The sequence below is a fragment of the Citrus sinensis genome, chromosome 5, assembly GCF_022201045.2.
Source record: "Citrus sinensis cultivar Valencia sweet orange chromosome 5, DVS_A1.0, whole genome shotgun sequence".
Lineage (NCBI taxonomy): Eukaryota > Viridiplantae > Streptophyta > Magnoliopsida > Sapindales > Rutaceae > Citrus > Citrus sinensis.
The window spans coordinates 28,232,450-28,250,133 of NC_068560.1; the positions used below are offsets into that span (position 1 = coordinate 28,232,450).

General features: G+C 35.2%; 2 protein-coding genes across 3 annotated transcripts in view; both read right to left on the reverse strand.

Annotated features, from left to right (window-relative positions):
- The window catches only part of LOC127902147 (putative disease resistance protein RGA3), a 30,455-nt gene extending 25,121 nt beyond the window's left edge, over positions 1-5,334 (reverse strand). Inside the window, exons 1-2 of one of the 2 annotated variants that reach the window (XM_052440841.1) lie at positions 2,275-5,334; positions 1,672-2,002 (exon numbers count right to left, since the gene is read on the reverse strand). In XM_052440841.1, coding sequence (XP_052296801.1) covers positions 2,325-5,195 — 2,871 coding nt within the window. In that variant the 5' untranslated portion in view covers positions 5,196-5,334 and the 3' untranslated portion in view covers positions 1,672-2,002; positions 2,275-2,324. Of the gene's footprint in view, positions 1-1,671; positions 2,003-2,274 lie in introns of those variants that run through there. The other variant, XM_052440842.1, reaches the window with a different exon arrangement.
- The window catches only part of LOC127902137 (putative disease resistance protein RGA4), a 77,717-nt gene continuing 60,881 nt past the window's right edge, over positions 849-17,684 (reverse strand). Inside the window, exon 4 of the mRNA XM_052440822.1 lies at positions 849-1,204. The gene's annotated coding sequence lies outside the window, so the exon portion shown is untranslated. The remainder of the gene's footprint in view (positions 1,205-17,684) is intronic.

Below are 17,684 nucleotides of genomic sequence, written 5' to 3' on the forward strand. Positions count from 1 at the left end.
CCTTTTTCGCATTAACACATAAAAGGAGAAACAAATGGAATAATTAGAGAGAGGGATGAGATTCCATTTATTGTTTGGTTATAAGTACTGGAAATGAAACACGAGAAAATAATTGAGTGTTTTTTTTTGTTAACTTAAAAATACGTATTTTCTGTATTTGATATTTAATAGAAAATTCAAAGTAAAATAAAATCCATTTGTAATATAAGTTCACTTCATTCATAAAATTAAACATATAGAATAAAATTTATAAATGTTACTTATACAAATACATATTACTATTCAAAATAATAAAAATTTTGCATTGGAAACAATTTTGAAAAAAAAAATAAAAGTTTTTAATGGAGAAAGGAATTGTGGAGGGAAAGTTTGATAGAAGATGCACACTAGATAGTTTTGGAATTATGTATACCGTCAGTCATTTTATTAAAAAAATGAAAATAATTTGATCAGCCACCAGAGTTTTACTTCAGTGATTTTCTCAATACGACGTACGGTCCTCAGAACCTTATCATGATGCATGTATATTCTAAGCTTCACGACATCATATTAAAAACGTTTAGCTATGACTATAATTTGAAATTTGTTTTATTCAATGAATGTTACATTTACTGGTATGTTAACAGCTAATAACTGAATTTGACTCATTTTTATGTAAACTTTATAGACCCACCGATTCACCATTTTTTTTTATGTTATGATCATTGTAGGCATGTTATTTTTTAAATTATGACTCCATGTGAAATCAAAATTTAAATTTCACCATTTTTATAGGATTTGATTATGATAATCAAACAACACAATAAACAAACACAAGGTAAAAAAATTTACGTGGTTCGACATATTAATTAATATGCCTACATCCACGGGTGGTGATACTAATAAGCCACTATATAATGAAAAAGTGTACAAATAATAATAAGCTCTCAGATGAGCCAAAAAAGAAAAAAAAAGAACACCAAGATCAACACTCAAAAATCAAAATCAATCAATCCCCAGCGGTTTGGCCTCACAAGAGCTCTCTCTGCGTTGTGCTTTTCCTCATTCATTCTCTTTACAAATACAAGGCTCGCAAAAAAAAAAAACAAAACGAATTACTGAAAACATACATAACAGATTAAAAAAGCACGCACCGCGCCCGTCCCCCAATTCCTGCTTTGCGACGCCATTTCGTAATTCCTTTTTGGCTGAAAAATTAATATCGCTTTCCCCAAAAAAAAAAAAACAAATGAATCAGTTAGACAAATATATCTAAAATTAATATCGCTTTCTCAATACGACGTACGGTCCTCAGAAGCTTATCATGATGCTTGTATATTCTAAGCTTCATGACATCATATTAAAAACGTATTGCTAAGGTAATTTGAAATTCGTTTTATCCAATGAATGTTACATTTACTGGTATGTTATTTTGTTTTGGTTAAAAATTTTGCTATCTAACAGCTAATAACTGAATTTGACTCATTTTTATGTAAATTTTATAGACCCACCGAATTCACCATTTTTATGTTATGATCATTGTAGGCATGTTATATTTTTCATTATGACTCCATGTGAAATCAAAATTTAAATTTCACCATCTTTTATAGGATTTGATTGTGATAATCAAATAACATAATAAACAAACACAAGGCAAAAAAATTTACGTGGTTCGACATATTAATTAATATGCCTACATCCACTGGTGGTGATACCAATAAGCCACTATATAATGAAAAAGTGTACATATAACAATAAACTCTCAGATGAGCACAAAAAAAAAGAAAGAAAGAAAAAAAAGAAACACCAATATCAACACTCAAAATCAATCAATCCCCGGCAGTTTGGCCTCACAAGAGCTCTCTCTGTGTTGTGCTTTCCCTCATTCATTCTCTTTACAAATACCAGGCTCGCAAAAATACAAAATGAATGACTGAAAACATACATAACAGATTAAAAAAGCACGCGCCGCGCCCGTCCCCCAATTCCTGCTCTGCGACGCCATTTCGTAATTCCTTTTTGGCTGAATCAGTTACAGAAATATATCTAATTTTAATGGACATTGTTAAATTAATGAAGAAGAGTAGAGAGAGAGCAAACGAGAAGGAAAGCGTATACAAATTATAATTACTAATCAGAGTTATTAGCAACATTACATATATATATCCCTGCTGAATCCCCCCTCCTCTGTTCACCCTTCGTTTCTAAAATGGATTAAAAAAATAACTACTAATTAATTTTAATTAAAATAGAGTGAGACACGCAATGCATGCAGGAGATCTAGAAATAAATTACCCGTCGCGGTGGCCCTGGGTGATTGTATTTTGTAATTGCAGCCGCGCACTTCACTCAATCTCGATGTTGGGAATGTGGCGTATCTTAGGCCAGTCCTCTCCTGTCTCCTCTCTGCAACGTTCTTCTAAAATATGACATCCCCCAATCAACAATTCCTGCAGTGTTGTCTTCTGAAGCAGGTGATCGGGCAGTGCTTTTAATTTAGGGCATGACACAATTTCCAAGTAAGAAAGACGTGGCATGATTATGATTTCTCCCTTTATTGCAGTCCCGCAATCCAACTCTTCCAGTTCTTTCATAAGACTAAATACGAGCTGTTTCAATTTGGGAAAGGCAATAACTGAGGAGCCATCCGTATCACTTTCTACTCCCAGAAATTCATTACCCACTCTTTTCACACTTTTCATTCCTTCAATATGAAGAGATTCAAGGGATGGCAATTTTCCCAAAGGAGGCAAATGCTCACAATTTATCCACCAGCTGAGATATAAGACCCTTAAATTGGTTAATGACGTGATCCAATTTTTGGGGACAACATTCCTCCTGCCTCTGTATTCATCTATCACTAATTTCTTTAAATTAGGAGGTGGTCCCAAGGCTTCAAGAAGCCGTTCATCTTCATCCTCCTCATTCTCCCTCCTCCCAGCTTGTTCTTCATCTCCATCTCTTGAATGACCAAAATGAAGTCCCAACTCAACGAGATATTTCTTTTTCTCAAGTTCAGCCCTCGCAGCCTCACCCGCATCTGACACACCACCCAGCCCACGTATACCACATAGTTGAAGGAAGTTAAGCTTTTTAAGAGACCCAAGGCTACATGCTCTGTCATACCCTCCGCCCACAACAAACTCTCTCACCCTCCGAAGCCTGATTAATTCCCCAATCCCTGCCGGCAAGTATCTTAAAGAATCAGTCCCCTCATTGTGTAAATACATCAGCTTTCTTAACTTCCCAATCCCTCGAGGTAATTCTCTAAGATTTTCACAATCATCAACGTTTAAACGTTCTAAATTATATAACTCACACAACGTCTCGGGTAATTTTTCTATCTTCTTTTGACCTTTCAAATTAAGGTATTTCAAATGTAACAATTTTTCTATATTTGTTGGAATTTCCTTGATGAAATTCTTACACAACCACGGTTCACATACCTTTAATTTTAATGTCCTTAAACAAGTTAATTTATCAAATAATTGAGGTAGAACTTCACTAGACCATGAATATTCATCACTTTTAACTAAGAGGCTACGCAATCCTCGCAATCCTGTAACATTACCCCAAATGGAGATCGGAACCGAAGCACCCCTACGTAGAGTTAACAGTAAATGGATTTTTTTCTCCCCGAAAGAGCTAATAGCTAACTCTTCACCACTATGAATTTCTACTGTTACACATTCATTACTACATAAATATTGGGCAAAGTCGTGCACGATATCGTGCATTTTGCAATTAGAGATTTCACCATCATCACCTTTGTCAAAATCCTGAAAGAATGAATGGCTAGCTAAGATGTTGAAATACTCTTCACCAATATCCTCCATCTCTTTGGCTCCTTTCTCACTAAGATAACCTTGTGCCATCCATAGTTCAATTAACTTATGCTTCTGTATTTCATAGTCTTTCGGAAAGACGGCACAATATGAGAAACAACGCTTTACCTTGGAGGGTAATTCTTTGTAACTCAACAATAGAGGGGCTAAAAGGCCTTTCTCAATTGCTTCTAGTTCCCATATCTCACTCTCTAAGATATTTTGCCATTCTTTTTCAGTGTTTCTAGACCGCAAGAGACTAGCAATTGTCTTTGCAGCTAAAGGTAAGCCCTTGCACTTTTTTACAATTTCTCTACCAATTTTTTCTAAATTTTCACGTTTTCCTATGGTCTTACCAGAAATTGCCAACGACTGAAACACCGACCAGCATTCCATTTCAGACAATACATTGACAGAGATAACATGAGTTGATCCCATAATACGGGCAACTGTTTCTTTACGTGTGGTAATTAAAATTTTACTTCCATGGAGACTATTCTTTAAACATTTGTAGAATGGTTCCCACTTATAGTAATCTTCATTCCACACGTCGTCTAAGACAAGAAGAAATTTCTTCCCGGCAACACATTCTTGAATATGTTGCATGAGAGATTGAAACTCTACAAGGTCTTTGGCAGAACCTGGCTTCAGAGACTCAATGATTGCTCTGGCGATCCTGAACTCATCAAATGGCTCTGACACACAGACCCATGTTCTTTTCTCAAAATTTCTTTCAACATCACCGTTGTTGTAGGCAAATTGAGCAAGAGTAGTTTTGCCTATTCCCCCCATCCCAACAAGTGAGATGATAGAGGGGCCTTTCTGTTCTTTACTACCCTCACATAACAACCTATCAACGAGTTCGTTCTTCTCTTTTTCTCTACCAAATATCTCGGACTCATCAATTGAGGAGATACTTGGTACTCGTTGATCCGATCTCTCATTAGTAACATTCACAACAAAACCAAACATGTCTTTCTGTTTGGCAATATCATCAAGAGTTTCGTTGATTTCTTTTATCTTCAGAGCAATGTCACGACGTAAGACAAGTGGTTTGCAGGCAAAGCAAGATGCAGTAGGAAAGAAGGAACATACCTTCTTCTTAGGCACTCCGTCGATCTGCAGTTTGAGCCTTGCAGTGTTCCACTCACCCAACACGTCTTCCATGTCGTAACATGTGCATCTGAGTTGATCGAGCCAGAGTCTGACAGTTTCCTCCTTCACTTGCCTTTTCTCTGCATCATGGAGCACAGCTTCAATGACGCGGAGACTGCTGGTCAGCTTCTTCACTTCCTTTCCGACACCCGTTACTAGCCTCACTTGTTCCTTCGCCTCTTCAACAGCCATTGAAGTCAGCTGCTCCAAGATAGGGGAAAGGATCGCATCAACCATGGTGAAAAAGAAAAGAGAGAGAGAGAAGAAATTGATGGTGAATTGTTGCAAAAGTAAGTAGCTAATGTGGTGAAAATGTTGCCGTATTCTTTCAATTCTTATAGTACTGCAAGCAAAATTCTAATTTAGAAATATTTCATTTCAGCCCCTTGTGAAAGAAGCTACTGTTATTATTATTACTTTTTTTTTTTTTTTAATACCAGCAAAGAGTGAAAATGACGTACAGTTGTGGACAGGAACTAATAAATTGTTAGGTCCTACATCGGCGATTCACGCGGTATATGAAACTGACAAAGTTTTCTAAAATGATCTCTTTTTAAATAATTGAACAAGTTGTTAGATAATATATATGATTGTGTCGTCATATTGAGATTTGGAAGCATTTGCTTTACAATCACCCATGATCGTGTCGTCATTTTGAGATTTGGAAGCATTTGCTTTATATGTGTATTATTAGCTTAGAAATACCTTGACCATCTCTTTCTTTTTTTCTTCTTCTTTTTTTTCAAAATTTGACTCGTTTGCATAATTAGTTGAAAGGAAAGAATGAACATAAAATTAAACTATGAAAACGCTGCCACATAATATTCTAAGATTCATATCGAACCACTTTACTTAGATTTTGTCATTTTAGCAGATTTTGATAGTGGGAGTTCAGAGTTTAATCTCTAACTTTGGTTGTGAAGTGTGACAAATCAAATAACTTTGATTGTCTATTCTAATTATTGTTGAAAAATCTCAGTTCGACATATTTTTTTTTTAAAAAAAAAGAACAACACAGTTGTTTGATGATTTTGCAATTGAACATCAGGATATGAAGAGAAAAAGTAACACATTTTATAACGACTTTGTTGTAATTGAAATATTATTGGGAAATTAATGAAGAGTAGAGTGCAATGAGAAAGCTTAATTAAGCTAAACAATTTTGATTATTAACTCTCTAGTCTCTCTTGCAACATTCCACTAGTCCTCGGATCGATCACACAATCTAATGCATAATCTATTCATTTAATTAATCAATTTGAATATATATATTTATTAATGTCAAATTTTTAGTAATTTTGTTTGCTTTCCAGAGTATGATATTTTTAGCTTAATTAAGTTATTACAATAATAATAACTTACAATTGTAACGTGTGAACACTTGATTGCATGAAGATTCCTGGAAGTAGCCGGCAGTTCAAATTAATATTTTTCTTTTGGACAAAACCAACAATAATTTTATTATTATTGTCGTTGTCATTGTTATCAATTTATTAATTATAACCATTATTTATTTATTCATTAATTATTTTAATTATCATCATCAAATGACGATAATTAACAAAGGGTTTTTTGATAAATTATTAATTATATTACTTTTAATAATATTATTATTATTAATCATTTTACAATAATAATAGTCATTATTATAATTAACTAAGGGCATTTTAGTAACTTGAAACAATTCAACTTATTCTGATTCCTCGATTCTAAGATAAAATAAACACATCAATGGGATTTCAACTCATTCTCATTACAATTCTTACAGTTCAAATAAACAACTTATTCTAATTTTCATTCACCATTCTCATTACAGCCCATAAATATTTTATAATTCATCTACAGTGTATATAATACGGTATATGAACTTGACAAAAGTTGTTGTATAGGTATAATATATTATCTCTCTTTTCAACAATTTGAACAAGTTGTTACATAATATATATTATCGTGTCAGCAGATAATAACATTCACGCGGTATATGAGTTTGACATGACATATTTTTTTTTTTAAAAAAAAAGGGATAGAGCAACAAAGTAATTTTTGTTATGACGACTTTGTTGTAATTGAAACATTATTCGGAAATTATTAGCAATGAGAAAGCGCAATTAGACTAAACAATTTGATCATTAACTCTCTATGCATAATCGATTCATTTAATTAATCAATTTGAATATATATATATATATATATATATATTTGTTAGTGTCGAATTTTTAGCAATTTTATTTGCTTTCCGAAGTAAGATATCTTTAGCGCGTGGCTTTGGACATAGCTGCCATAAACTCGGTCAGTTTAACAAATATAACGTAATCTATGATATTATTTTAAATATTCAACTATTCTCTTGCAGAGAAGTAAACTGTTTTTAATAAAGGTCTGTTTTTAATAACAGTTAATTTTTTATTATTTATCACTTAGTGTGTGTGGTTGAAATTCATACTCTATTATAAACCAACTCCAACGTAACCATAATCTATCTTCCAATAATTGAACAAGTTGTTATATAATAATATACGGTAACAACTTGTCTCTTTTCAACAATTGAACAAGTTGTTATACAATATACGGGTAACAGTTCATGACGTGACAAATAATTTATTAGGAGCGTGCCATGCCATGTGTAAAAATTTGATAACTATCTCCTTGGATCCAATTTGGTAACAAGATTCTTTTCAACCGTCATTAACTGGTTGCAGAATACTTACTGAAATTACAATCGCATTAAACAACTTTTGACTGTGAAGTGTGAAAAATCAAATAATCTTTACTATTAGTTTTGCAACAATAATAAATAAAAAATTATTATTAATTATTTCTTATTATGTATAAATTGATCCATCTAGAGCTGGATATTTACATATTCTTCTATTTCTAATCATTTCGAAATTTAATATAAATTTTTTTAAAAAAATCAAGTTGTAATAAAAGTGTTATAAATATAAAAAAATGAAAATGGAGAGTCAAAATTGTAATGCCCAAAAAAGACAAAAACTTTTATTTTCTTTTTTCCCTCGGCATATAAATATATTGTTACAGGTAATGGAATTCATAGGCCCAAAGGGAAGATTCTTCCGTAAATGATAGGAGAACGACGGGTTGAACATGTGAACACTTTTATTGCGAAATTACCTTACAATTGCAACATGTGAACACTTTATTTTCTTTTTGACAAAGAACAATAATAAGTTACAGGTACTGCAATATTGCATGAAGATTCCTGGAAGTAGCCTGCAGTTCAAATTAATATTTTTCTTTTGGACAAAACCAACCAACAATAATTTTCAAACCTGGAAGATACTCATTAAAAGATAGATCTTCGTAGTTTTCTTAGAAGATACTTAGAACTGCCAATATCTTCTAATTATTGTTTTAAAAATCTCAGTTGCCCATTTAACAAATCAGCAGTTTTTGTTCGACATATTTAAAACATAAAAAAAAAAAGCACACATTGGTTTGATGACATTGTAATTGATACATCAGGAAATGAAGAGAAAAAGGAACACACTTATGACCATCATTGTAGATGATATAATAGATGTAAGTATTTAGTGGCAATTAATTAACTACTAGTCTTATGGAATAATTGTTTTAGATCCGAATTAAGAAGCTCTGCTCTGCCCTTAGGTAATTCCCCCGCTTAAAAAATATTGTTTTAAAAATCTCAATAACTACAAGCCTAAGCCCAGCAAATCAGTTTGACACGCCATATTTTCTTTTAAAAATAAAAAAGGATCGACCCGCACAGTAATTTTGTTATAATGACTTTGATGTAATTGAACATTATTAGACAATTAATAAAGTGTAGAGAGCAACAATATCGAGTATCGAAACTTCGGAAGAGTGGAATGTATGGAAGGCAAACTTTGTTCAACAGATTTATAATTAGTGGAGAACAAGATAGATGACATGGAAAATGGATGTAATACTTATTTTTATTTTTCTGAAATTTTTGTTGTATTTTAGTATCTATTGAGACTTTTGAAACTATATTGACAATATTATTTTGAATGTGACGTGTAGGATTTATTTTATTACCACCTGTAATTTAATCTGAGTTTAATTTGTCTGATGTTGGTGCAACTTTTTATGTATATGCATTGAGTTTTATATGTCTATGCATGTGAATAAGTTGGTTACTTAATGCCCTGGTTGTGCAAATTAAAAATTTTTGTTTGCTATTGTTTTACACCTAATTGACTATATTTTTATTGTTTTGTTTTGTTTTGTTTTAATAGGTAAATGGCATTATAGCCTCCAAAATCAAGATTTTGGACCTTAGAAGAAGATATTAAGCTCGTGGAATCGTTTTAAGACTTGTATCATGATGAGAAATTTTATGCAGACAATAACTTTAAAAGACGCTACTTAAGGGCTCTTAAGATTACTTCGAAAGCAAAACTACCTGGATGTGGTATACAAGCAAAACCACACATTGAATCTGTATAAAGACTTTAAAAATGAAATTTTGAACTATACATGAGATGTTATCTGGACTGGATTGCAGTGGCTTTGGTTGGGATCCAAAAAAGAAAATTATAACTACAGAGAAAGCTGTGTGGGATGCTTATATTCTGGTATGTGAGATGTTATTGTTTTATTTGCTTTTTTGTTATAGATCATTGCTATTTTCAGCCATTGTTTCACTTGTTATTTTGCAATTTACTTTTTGTTTGCTACTGTTATACTTGCTGGTTGCTGTCGTTTTACTTTTTATTTTTGTTGTTATATTTGTTGGTTACTATATTTTTTATTGTTTTTGCTATTTTGCTTGTCGTTTTACTTGCTATTTGCCCCTATTATACTTGTTGCTTACTATTCTTTTTGTTGTTATACTTGCTTAATACTACTTTTTTTGTTGTTGTTTTTACAGTTATACTTGCTAGTTACAACTTTTTTTTTTTTTTGTGTTTTGTTGTTTTATTGTTTTTACCTCATGCTTGCTGGTTACTGCCTTTTTTGTATTTTTACTTGATGTCTTTACGGTTATACTTGCTAGTTAGTACTTTTTTGGCCTTTTCTGCTATTTTTACTGTTTACCGTTGTTATACTTGCTCTTTTGCTTGCTAGTTACTATTGTTTTTACTATTTTACTTGTTGTTCTTGTTGTTTTTACAGCTATTTTACTTAATTGAATACAATTAAGCTTGCTTAATATTGCAAGTCTATAATTAAACTGCTATTATACTTACTGATTACTACTATTTTACTTACTGGTTGCTTTTGCTATTATTGTTTTACTTGCTCTTTTTTTACTTTTTACTCATTGGTTGCTCTGTTATACTTGCTGGTTCTGATGTTTATTATTGTTGTTTTCTAATGTTTTATCTATTGTTATAAAGTCATAAAGAGGCAACAAACTTCAAGAATAAAGGATTCCCACATTTTACCAATAAAGTGTTGGCTCCACTGGCAATGGAGTCCCCTTAAGTGGCTTGATTGGGTTTGCTCCCCAGTTCGAGTCGCAGGGAAGTCGCCTTTGTTGGGAGAACCTGTGCCTCTCGGTTCGAGCGGGGACTTCTAGTCTGGGTTGTGGTACGGGCTTAAAGGTGCCTCCCACAGTTGGGGCCCTCCCCAGGATACCTCGTGGTCAAAACCAAAAAAAAGGATTCCCACATTTTGAGGACCTATGTATGATTTATGGTAAAGACCATGCAACCAGACAAAATGCAAAAGCTCCTGGAGATGTGGCGGAGGAACTTGAGAGGACAGAAAGCTCAAGGACATAATTTGAATGTTGAGAATGTGAGAGATGAGGTTGATCATTGTGTGTCATTCTCACTTGCTTCACGGAAGCATCTAAAAACATCGAAAGCCCATCAAGAAGAAGGAGAAGAAATGAAGATTCAAAAGAGTTTGGAAAACTTACAGAGCTAACAACTCTTATTATTGCACAAATGAAAGACTCTTCTAATGTCGTGAGTTGAGCTATGGGACTAGAAATCAATGAAAAACAAGTAGGATTGAGTGAACAATTGAAAAAGATAAGTGGTCTTACAACAGTGGAACGACTTAAAGCCTCCACTCAGATTGCTCGTGATAGTGCGACGCTTAATGTTTTTACACTCTTTGTTATGAGGATAGAGAAACATGGGTCAAACTTTTTCTTAATGGAGGAATTTAAATCATGCATAGATGTTATAGTTTATTAACATTTAACTCATTTGAGCACTTGAAATTTTTCCTATAGCCGAACATGGCCTAAGAACACTAACGAAGAATAACGCACAGAGCAAACAAGTCAAGAACACACAAAAGAGGAGAAATAATTAACACTATTATTTCACATGGTTTAGCTTCTCTAAGCCTAGTGCCTACATCCAAGGAGACAGACACTTTAGGCCTTAGCTATGTGCATGCTTTATTAATCGACCAAGGAATTTACGAGGAAACTCTCTTTGCTGGGGGTTACGAGAGCTCTCACACTATTCCTCATCCAGGTCTACTTCAAGTCGCACAAGCCTCTCAAGCTTCTTTTATAACTCTGCTTTCTTGCTGTTCAAGAAAGCACCTGATTGGAATCACATGCTCCACGTGACAAATGGCAAAGCCAATTTGTGATGCCCCTCATGATACCCTGTCACGTCAGCTTCCTTGCCCTGCGTCATCACAGAAGCTTACATCTTGGAACCTCCAAGAAAGCTGAATTTGTAACAGACAAACATAAAAGATGTTAGTTTTAAAATAGGGAAATTACCAAAAATACCTGCACTACTTTGAAATTTATCAAAAAATGAAGAGCAGAAAGCAATGGGAAAATGTAATTAACTAACCAATTCGATTCTTCAGATTGCTTTCATCTCAGGACTCTTTCTCTTCCCGTACGTTTTTGATTCTTGGCTGAATTTATACGTCAGAAGAAACTATCAGTATGCTAAAAATAAAAAATTGCTTCCAGTGCAGAAATAAGAGAAATTAACACACTCATTTCCATCACAGCAGATGGTATCATATATAAGTAATCTGTGGCAGACTTAACATACTTATCAAGTAATTAATAATTTCTACTTTAAAAAGTAAAGTAATTAGATATCTAATCTTTAAATTCAATATTTAATAACTTCAGAGGGTTATTTATTTGTAACATGTAAGCAACGTGATGTTACCAATCTTCACACCTTTAGCATTCAAACATTCGATCTTTGAGGCAGCCTTTCTCACCAACTAGCTCCGAATAAATTTCTTGACATGCCTTGAATATCTGTAACATTATATCCAAATAATTATCAAGTATTCAGAAATGGGCCTGGAATTAGGAAAAAGAAAAAAAGAAAAAATCTACAGCGCTATATTCAATCGATCTATGTTTTGTACCCACAGACACTTAGCTTGTTCATATTAATCTATAAAGTAATCAAGACCAACAGTCAATGTATACTCATGTGCTTGTGCCTACAAAATGGTTAAACTAATTAAGTAAAAAAAATTTACTCTTTAATTGGATTACAAAATAACAAACGAGTAAAACGGAGCAGCAGAAGAAGTTACCAGTTGCTCATATTTATTTCCCATTAGCATTCCTGAAGGCTCTGTATCCTTCTTGTAATGCTCTTCTAAAATAGGACATCTCCAATCTTGCCCCTGCCAATGTCTTGGGTCACCCCTTAATTTCAACTGAATTACTGCTCTGCTATGCCCTTACCGAAACATAATTCCTCTGCTCAAAGATATTGCTTTAAAGGCAGCTCTAATCGATAACAAAAATAATCATCCACACAATGGACTGATGATTATCTATAATTGAAGATTAGGAGGGAGCAATGAGAAAGCATAACTAACCAATTCGATTTCCTTTTGGGCACCATTTCTGAACCTGTCCTCTGGTTACATCTCAGTACTGCATGCCCCTTCCTGTCTTCCATATCACAAGACACTTCACCAGCGAGAAACATACTGTTCTTGGCTTGAAATTAGACATTCCAAGTGAGAATTAGTTTCCCAAAAATGGAAGGTTCCATCCAGTGCAGAAATCAGAGGAATTAACCCACTTATGACCATCATGTATATATAGTAGATGATGTCGTAGATACCTATCTTGTAGCAAAATTAATCAACGTACTTGTGTATAAAGCTGCAGGAATTAGATATTTAATCAGTACTCGAGATATTACAAATTAAAAAGTCGCGTGCTCCTGACATTAACATAACATAAAATTTGATCCACAATTTACTCAATTTCTGAGTTAGCTCACCAAAAGCACGGTAGCAGAAATAACCAGACCTACCCAAGTCCTGATATGAAGCGACTCGGCGTGGTTCTCTTTGGAGTTAATTAAGGTAAAAGCTTGATCCTCTGTTAACCAAAATGGTCGAACAAAGATTAAACCAAAATTTTGAAATCTTTTCCTTTTGTAATTCTAGCTCTAAACGTTAAAAATCCATCATTAGGAAATAGAGAGTTAAATAGAGTTCCCAGTAAAGCGGACCAGTGTCTGTCACTGTCACCACATAAATTTATCAGACTAGCTATCCAATGCAATATATGCATTTTTTTCCCTTTTTCTTTTAACCCTTTTTTCATTCACCACGTCCAGCAGTCAATAACAAAGCTTAGGGTCCTACGATGCTTAGGCATCATCATGATCTAGTACTTGTACAGTAGCAACATTCAATGCATAAACTTGTAATTGTGGCCTGCATAAATGGCTAAACAAATAATAGTTTTTTCGATTTCTCAATTGGATTAAAAATATATAACAACAAAGTAAAAGGAGGTAGGATAAATAAATTACCACAGTGTTGATGCAGGGAGAGTGGGAGTGTGGCATATTTTGGGCCAGTTCTCTCCTGTCTCCTTTCTTTAACATTCTTCTAGAAGAGAAAAGTCACTAATATTCAAAATTTCCAGAATGTTTGTCTTCTGAAGAAAGGTGAGGGAGCAGTGCTTTTGAGGGAGCAGTGCTTTTAACAGATATATACCTTGTCCACATTTCACTAATATGTGGAATGATTTTTCCCTTTACTGCAGTCTCGTGTTAGGAAATTGGTGGGTGAAGCAGACACGCAGCTAAAATTAAATTGGAAGAAAAATAAAGAACAAGCACAATAGAGGACATCAGAAATTACGTGGTTCGGCTTTTAGCCTACGGCCACGGGCGAAGACAGAAGGAAATATTTTACTAGTGAAAAGGAGTTACAAGTATTGTAGTATTTTAGCTCACTTCCCAAAACCCCAATACACCCAAACTCTCTAAATCACTATAACAAGAGCTTATAAATTCAAGCTTTTGAAACTTTCTCTCAACTGCTAAATTGCTCTCAGAATGGAATGCCTTTGCTCATTCTCTTCGTTTCTATTTATAGAGAAAGCTTTGGCACTATGCAGCAATTCTATATTATTTTTACCTTTTTTTTTCTTCTTTCAAATGTCAAACCCGTGTGCTCCTTTTCCTTTCCAACTTGCTGTAAAATTCCTCTTCTTTGAACAACATGGATGCTGACCATCTAGATGGCTGCTTTAGACCATCTAGATGGCTGCTTTTGACATTTCTCCCACTTGGAGATTAGATTGAGAATCAATCAATCTCCACACCATCCTTTCTGCTTCGCCATAATCATGTTGCCTACGTTTCTGCTAGGCCACAAGAGGATCTACTCCAGAAAAACTTATCAGTATTTATCGGCTTGGTCAAAACATCTGCTAGGTTCTCTTTGGTATGGATTTTCTGTAAATCCACACTTCCATCTTCCAGTACTTCTCGAACGAAGTGATACTGAACTCCTATGTGCTTTGTCCTGGAATGAAAGGCTGGATTCCTTGCAATGTGTAAGGCACTCTGACTGTCACAAAATACATAAATTTTCTCTTGTCCGTACTCGAGCTCCTCCAATAACCTTTGTATCCAAATAGCTTCCTTGCAAGCTTGTGTAGCTGCCATGTACTCTGCTTCTGTTGTAGATAAAGCCACAACGGTTTGCAGTTTCGAAACCCAGCTTACAGCTGCTCCCGCAAGTGTAAACACATAACTAGTAGTGGATTTCCTTTTTTCAAGATCTCCTGCAAAATCTGAATCCACATAGCCTCTGACAGTAAACTCTGATCCTCCATAACATAATGCAACATCTGAGGTTCCTCTGATGTATCTTAGAATCCTCTTCACAACTATCCAATGCTCTCCACCAGGATTCGCCATGTATCGACTGACTGCTCCCACTACTTGTGCAATGTCTGGTCTAGTACATATCATAGCGAACATCAAACTTCCCACTGCTGATGCATATGGTACTCGAGACATCTCCTTTCTCTCTGCTTCATTGCTAGGACACATACTTGAGGATAATTTGAAATTAACAGGAAGTGGGGTAGAAATTGACTTACAATCTTGCATGTTGAAGCGTCACAAGATTTTCTTCAAGTAATTCTTCTACGAAAGCCAAATCTTCCTGTTATTTCTGTCTCGGTGAATTTGCATCCCTAGAATCTTGTTTGCTGGTCCCAAGTCCTTCATTTCAAACTCCCTAGCTAACTGTGCCTTCAATTCTTGGATTCAATCTTTGTTGGGACCTGCTATCAATATGTCATCCACATACAACAGCAAAATAATGAAATCATTATCTTCAAACCTCTTGTAATATGCACAATGGTCTGAACTGAGTCTGTTGTATCCAAAGCTCATGATGAAGGAATCAAATCTCTTATACCAACACCTCGGCGCCTGTTTGAGACCGTATAGAGATTTGTTCAACCTGCAAACCAAGTTCTCTTTTCCTGTTTCTGCAAAACCTTATAGTTGGAGCATATATATTTCTTCTTCAAGTTCTCCATGAAGAAATGCAGTTTTCACATCTAACTGCTCTAGATGTAGGTCAAATGTAGCACACATTGCCAAGACTACTCTGATTGTTGTGAGTCGAACTACCGGAGAAAATATCTCGTTAAAGTCAATACCTTCTTTCTGAGCATATCCTTTCACCACCAATCTCACACGATACCGCTCCACTTGGTCATTGCCATCACGTTTGATCTTGTAGACCCATTTGTTTCCAATGGCTTTTCTTCCACGTGGTAGTGGTACAAGTTCCCATGTCTTATTCTTGTGTAGAGCTCAATTTCTTCCTGCATTGCTGTCATCCACAAAGCAACATCTGAGCTGTTTAAAGCTTCATGGAAAGTTGAAGGCTCTCCATCCTCTGTTAGAAGACAGTATGCAATGTTGATCTCTGTGACATACTCCGAGTGCCACGTTGGCGGTCGTCTCTCACGAGTTGACCGACGAACTTCTGGAGACTCGGACTCGACTGATTCTTGTTCCTCGTGCTCTGGTGCTGCTTCAGAAAAATCTGAATCTTCTGGATTATTTTCAACATATACCGGCACAGTCTCTGACTTTTCTTTTACAGTGCCATCATCTCCATCTTTTCTTTGCAGTTGATCTTCTACAAAAATAACATCTCTGCTGATGACGATCTTGTGGGCAGTGGTGTCCCACAAACGATACCCCTTTACTCCATCAGCATACCCCAAGAAGATACATCTTCTAGATTTTGCATCCAGCTTTTTTCTTTCTTGGGCATTGTACATCACGTACATAGGACATCCAAATGCATGTAGGTAGGAATAATCAGCTGGCTTTCCAGTCCACATCTCCATCGTTGTCTTCAACCCAATAGCTGTAGATGGCGACCGATTTACTATATAATAGGCAGTTTTGGCTGCTTCTGCCCAGAATGAATTGGGTAGACCAGCAGTCCTCAACATAGCTCTTATTCTTTCTGTAAGAGTTCTGTTCATCCGCACTGCCACTCCGTTTTGTTGAGGAGTGTATGCCACCGTGAACTGCCTCTGAATACCTTCTTGCTTACAGAAAGCAAGAAATTCGCCGTCTGTATATTCTCCACCATTATCTGTCCTCAAGCACTTGATCTTTTTACCAGATTCAAGTTCTACCCGCGCTTTGTATTCTTTAAACACAGGAAATACATCTGACTTTTTCTTAATTGGATACACCCAACATCTTCTGGAATAATCATCAATGAAAGTCACCATGTACTTTGCACCTCCCATGGATATATCCGGTGATTCCCAAACATCAGAATGAATCAAGTCTAGAATGCATTTACTTCTAGCAATAGATCTGCTGAATTTTAATCTATGCTGCTTACTTGTAACACAATGCTTGCAAAATGGTAAACTTACCGATTTAAGCCCCGGAAGCAATTTTCGCTTAGAGAGAATCTTCAAGCCTTGTTCTGACATGTGGCCAAGTTTGAGATGCCACATCATCGATGACTCTTCTCCATTTGATGCGACACACGCATCAGCCTCCTGTAGCGTTTCTCCTTTAAGCATGTATAAATTAGCACCAATCTTTTCTGCCTTCATTAATACAAGCGCGCCTTTAACGATCTTCATAATTCCATTCTCCACATGAGTTTTGTACCCATGACTATCCATTTGTCCCAAAGACAATAGATCTTTCTTCAGGCCGTTGACATGTCGTACCTCCCTAATTGTACGAATTGTACTATCAAACATTTTTATTTTGACAGTACCAATACCAGTGATCTCCAAGGCATGATCATTACCCATATATACAGATCCTCCTGAGATAGGTTCATATGTGTGGAACCATTCTCTCCGAAAGGTCATGTGCCAGGTGGCTCCTAAGTCTATAAGCCAGACATCAGACAGTCGTTTTCTGCCTTCTGAAAGAGTTGTTGCCTCGCTGTAAATAATTTTGCCATCATCCGAGGTACTTGCTACACAACCCTGAGCATTTGATGACT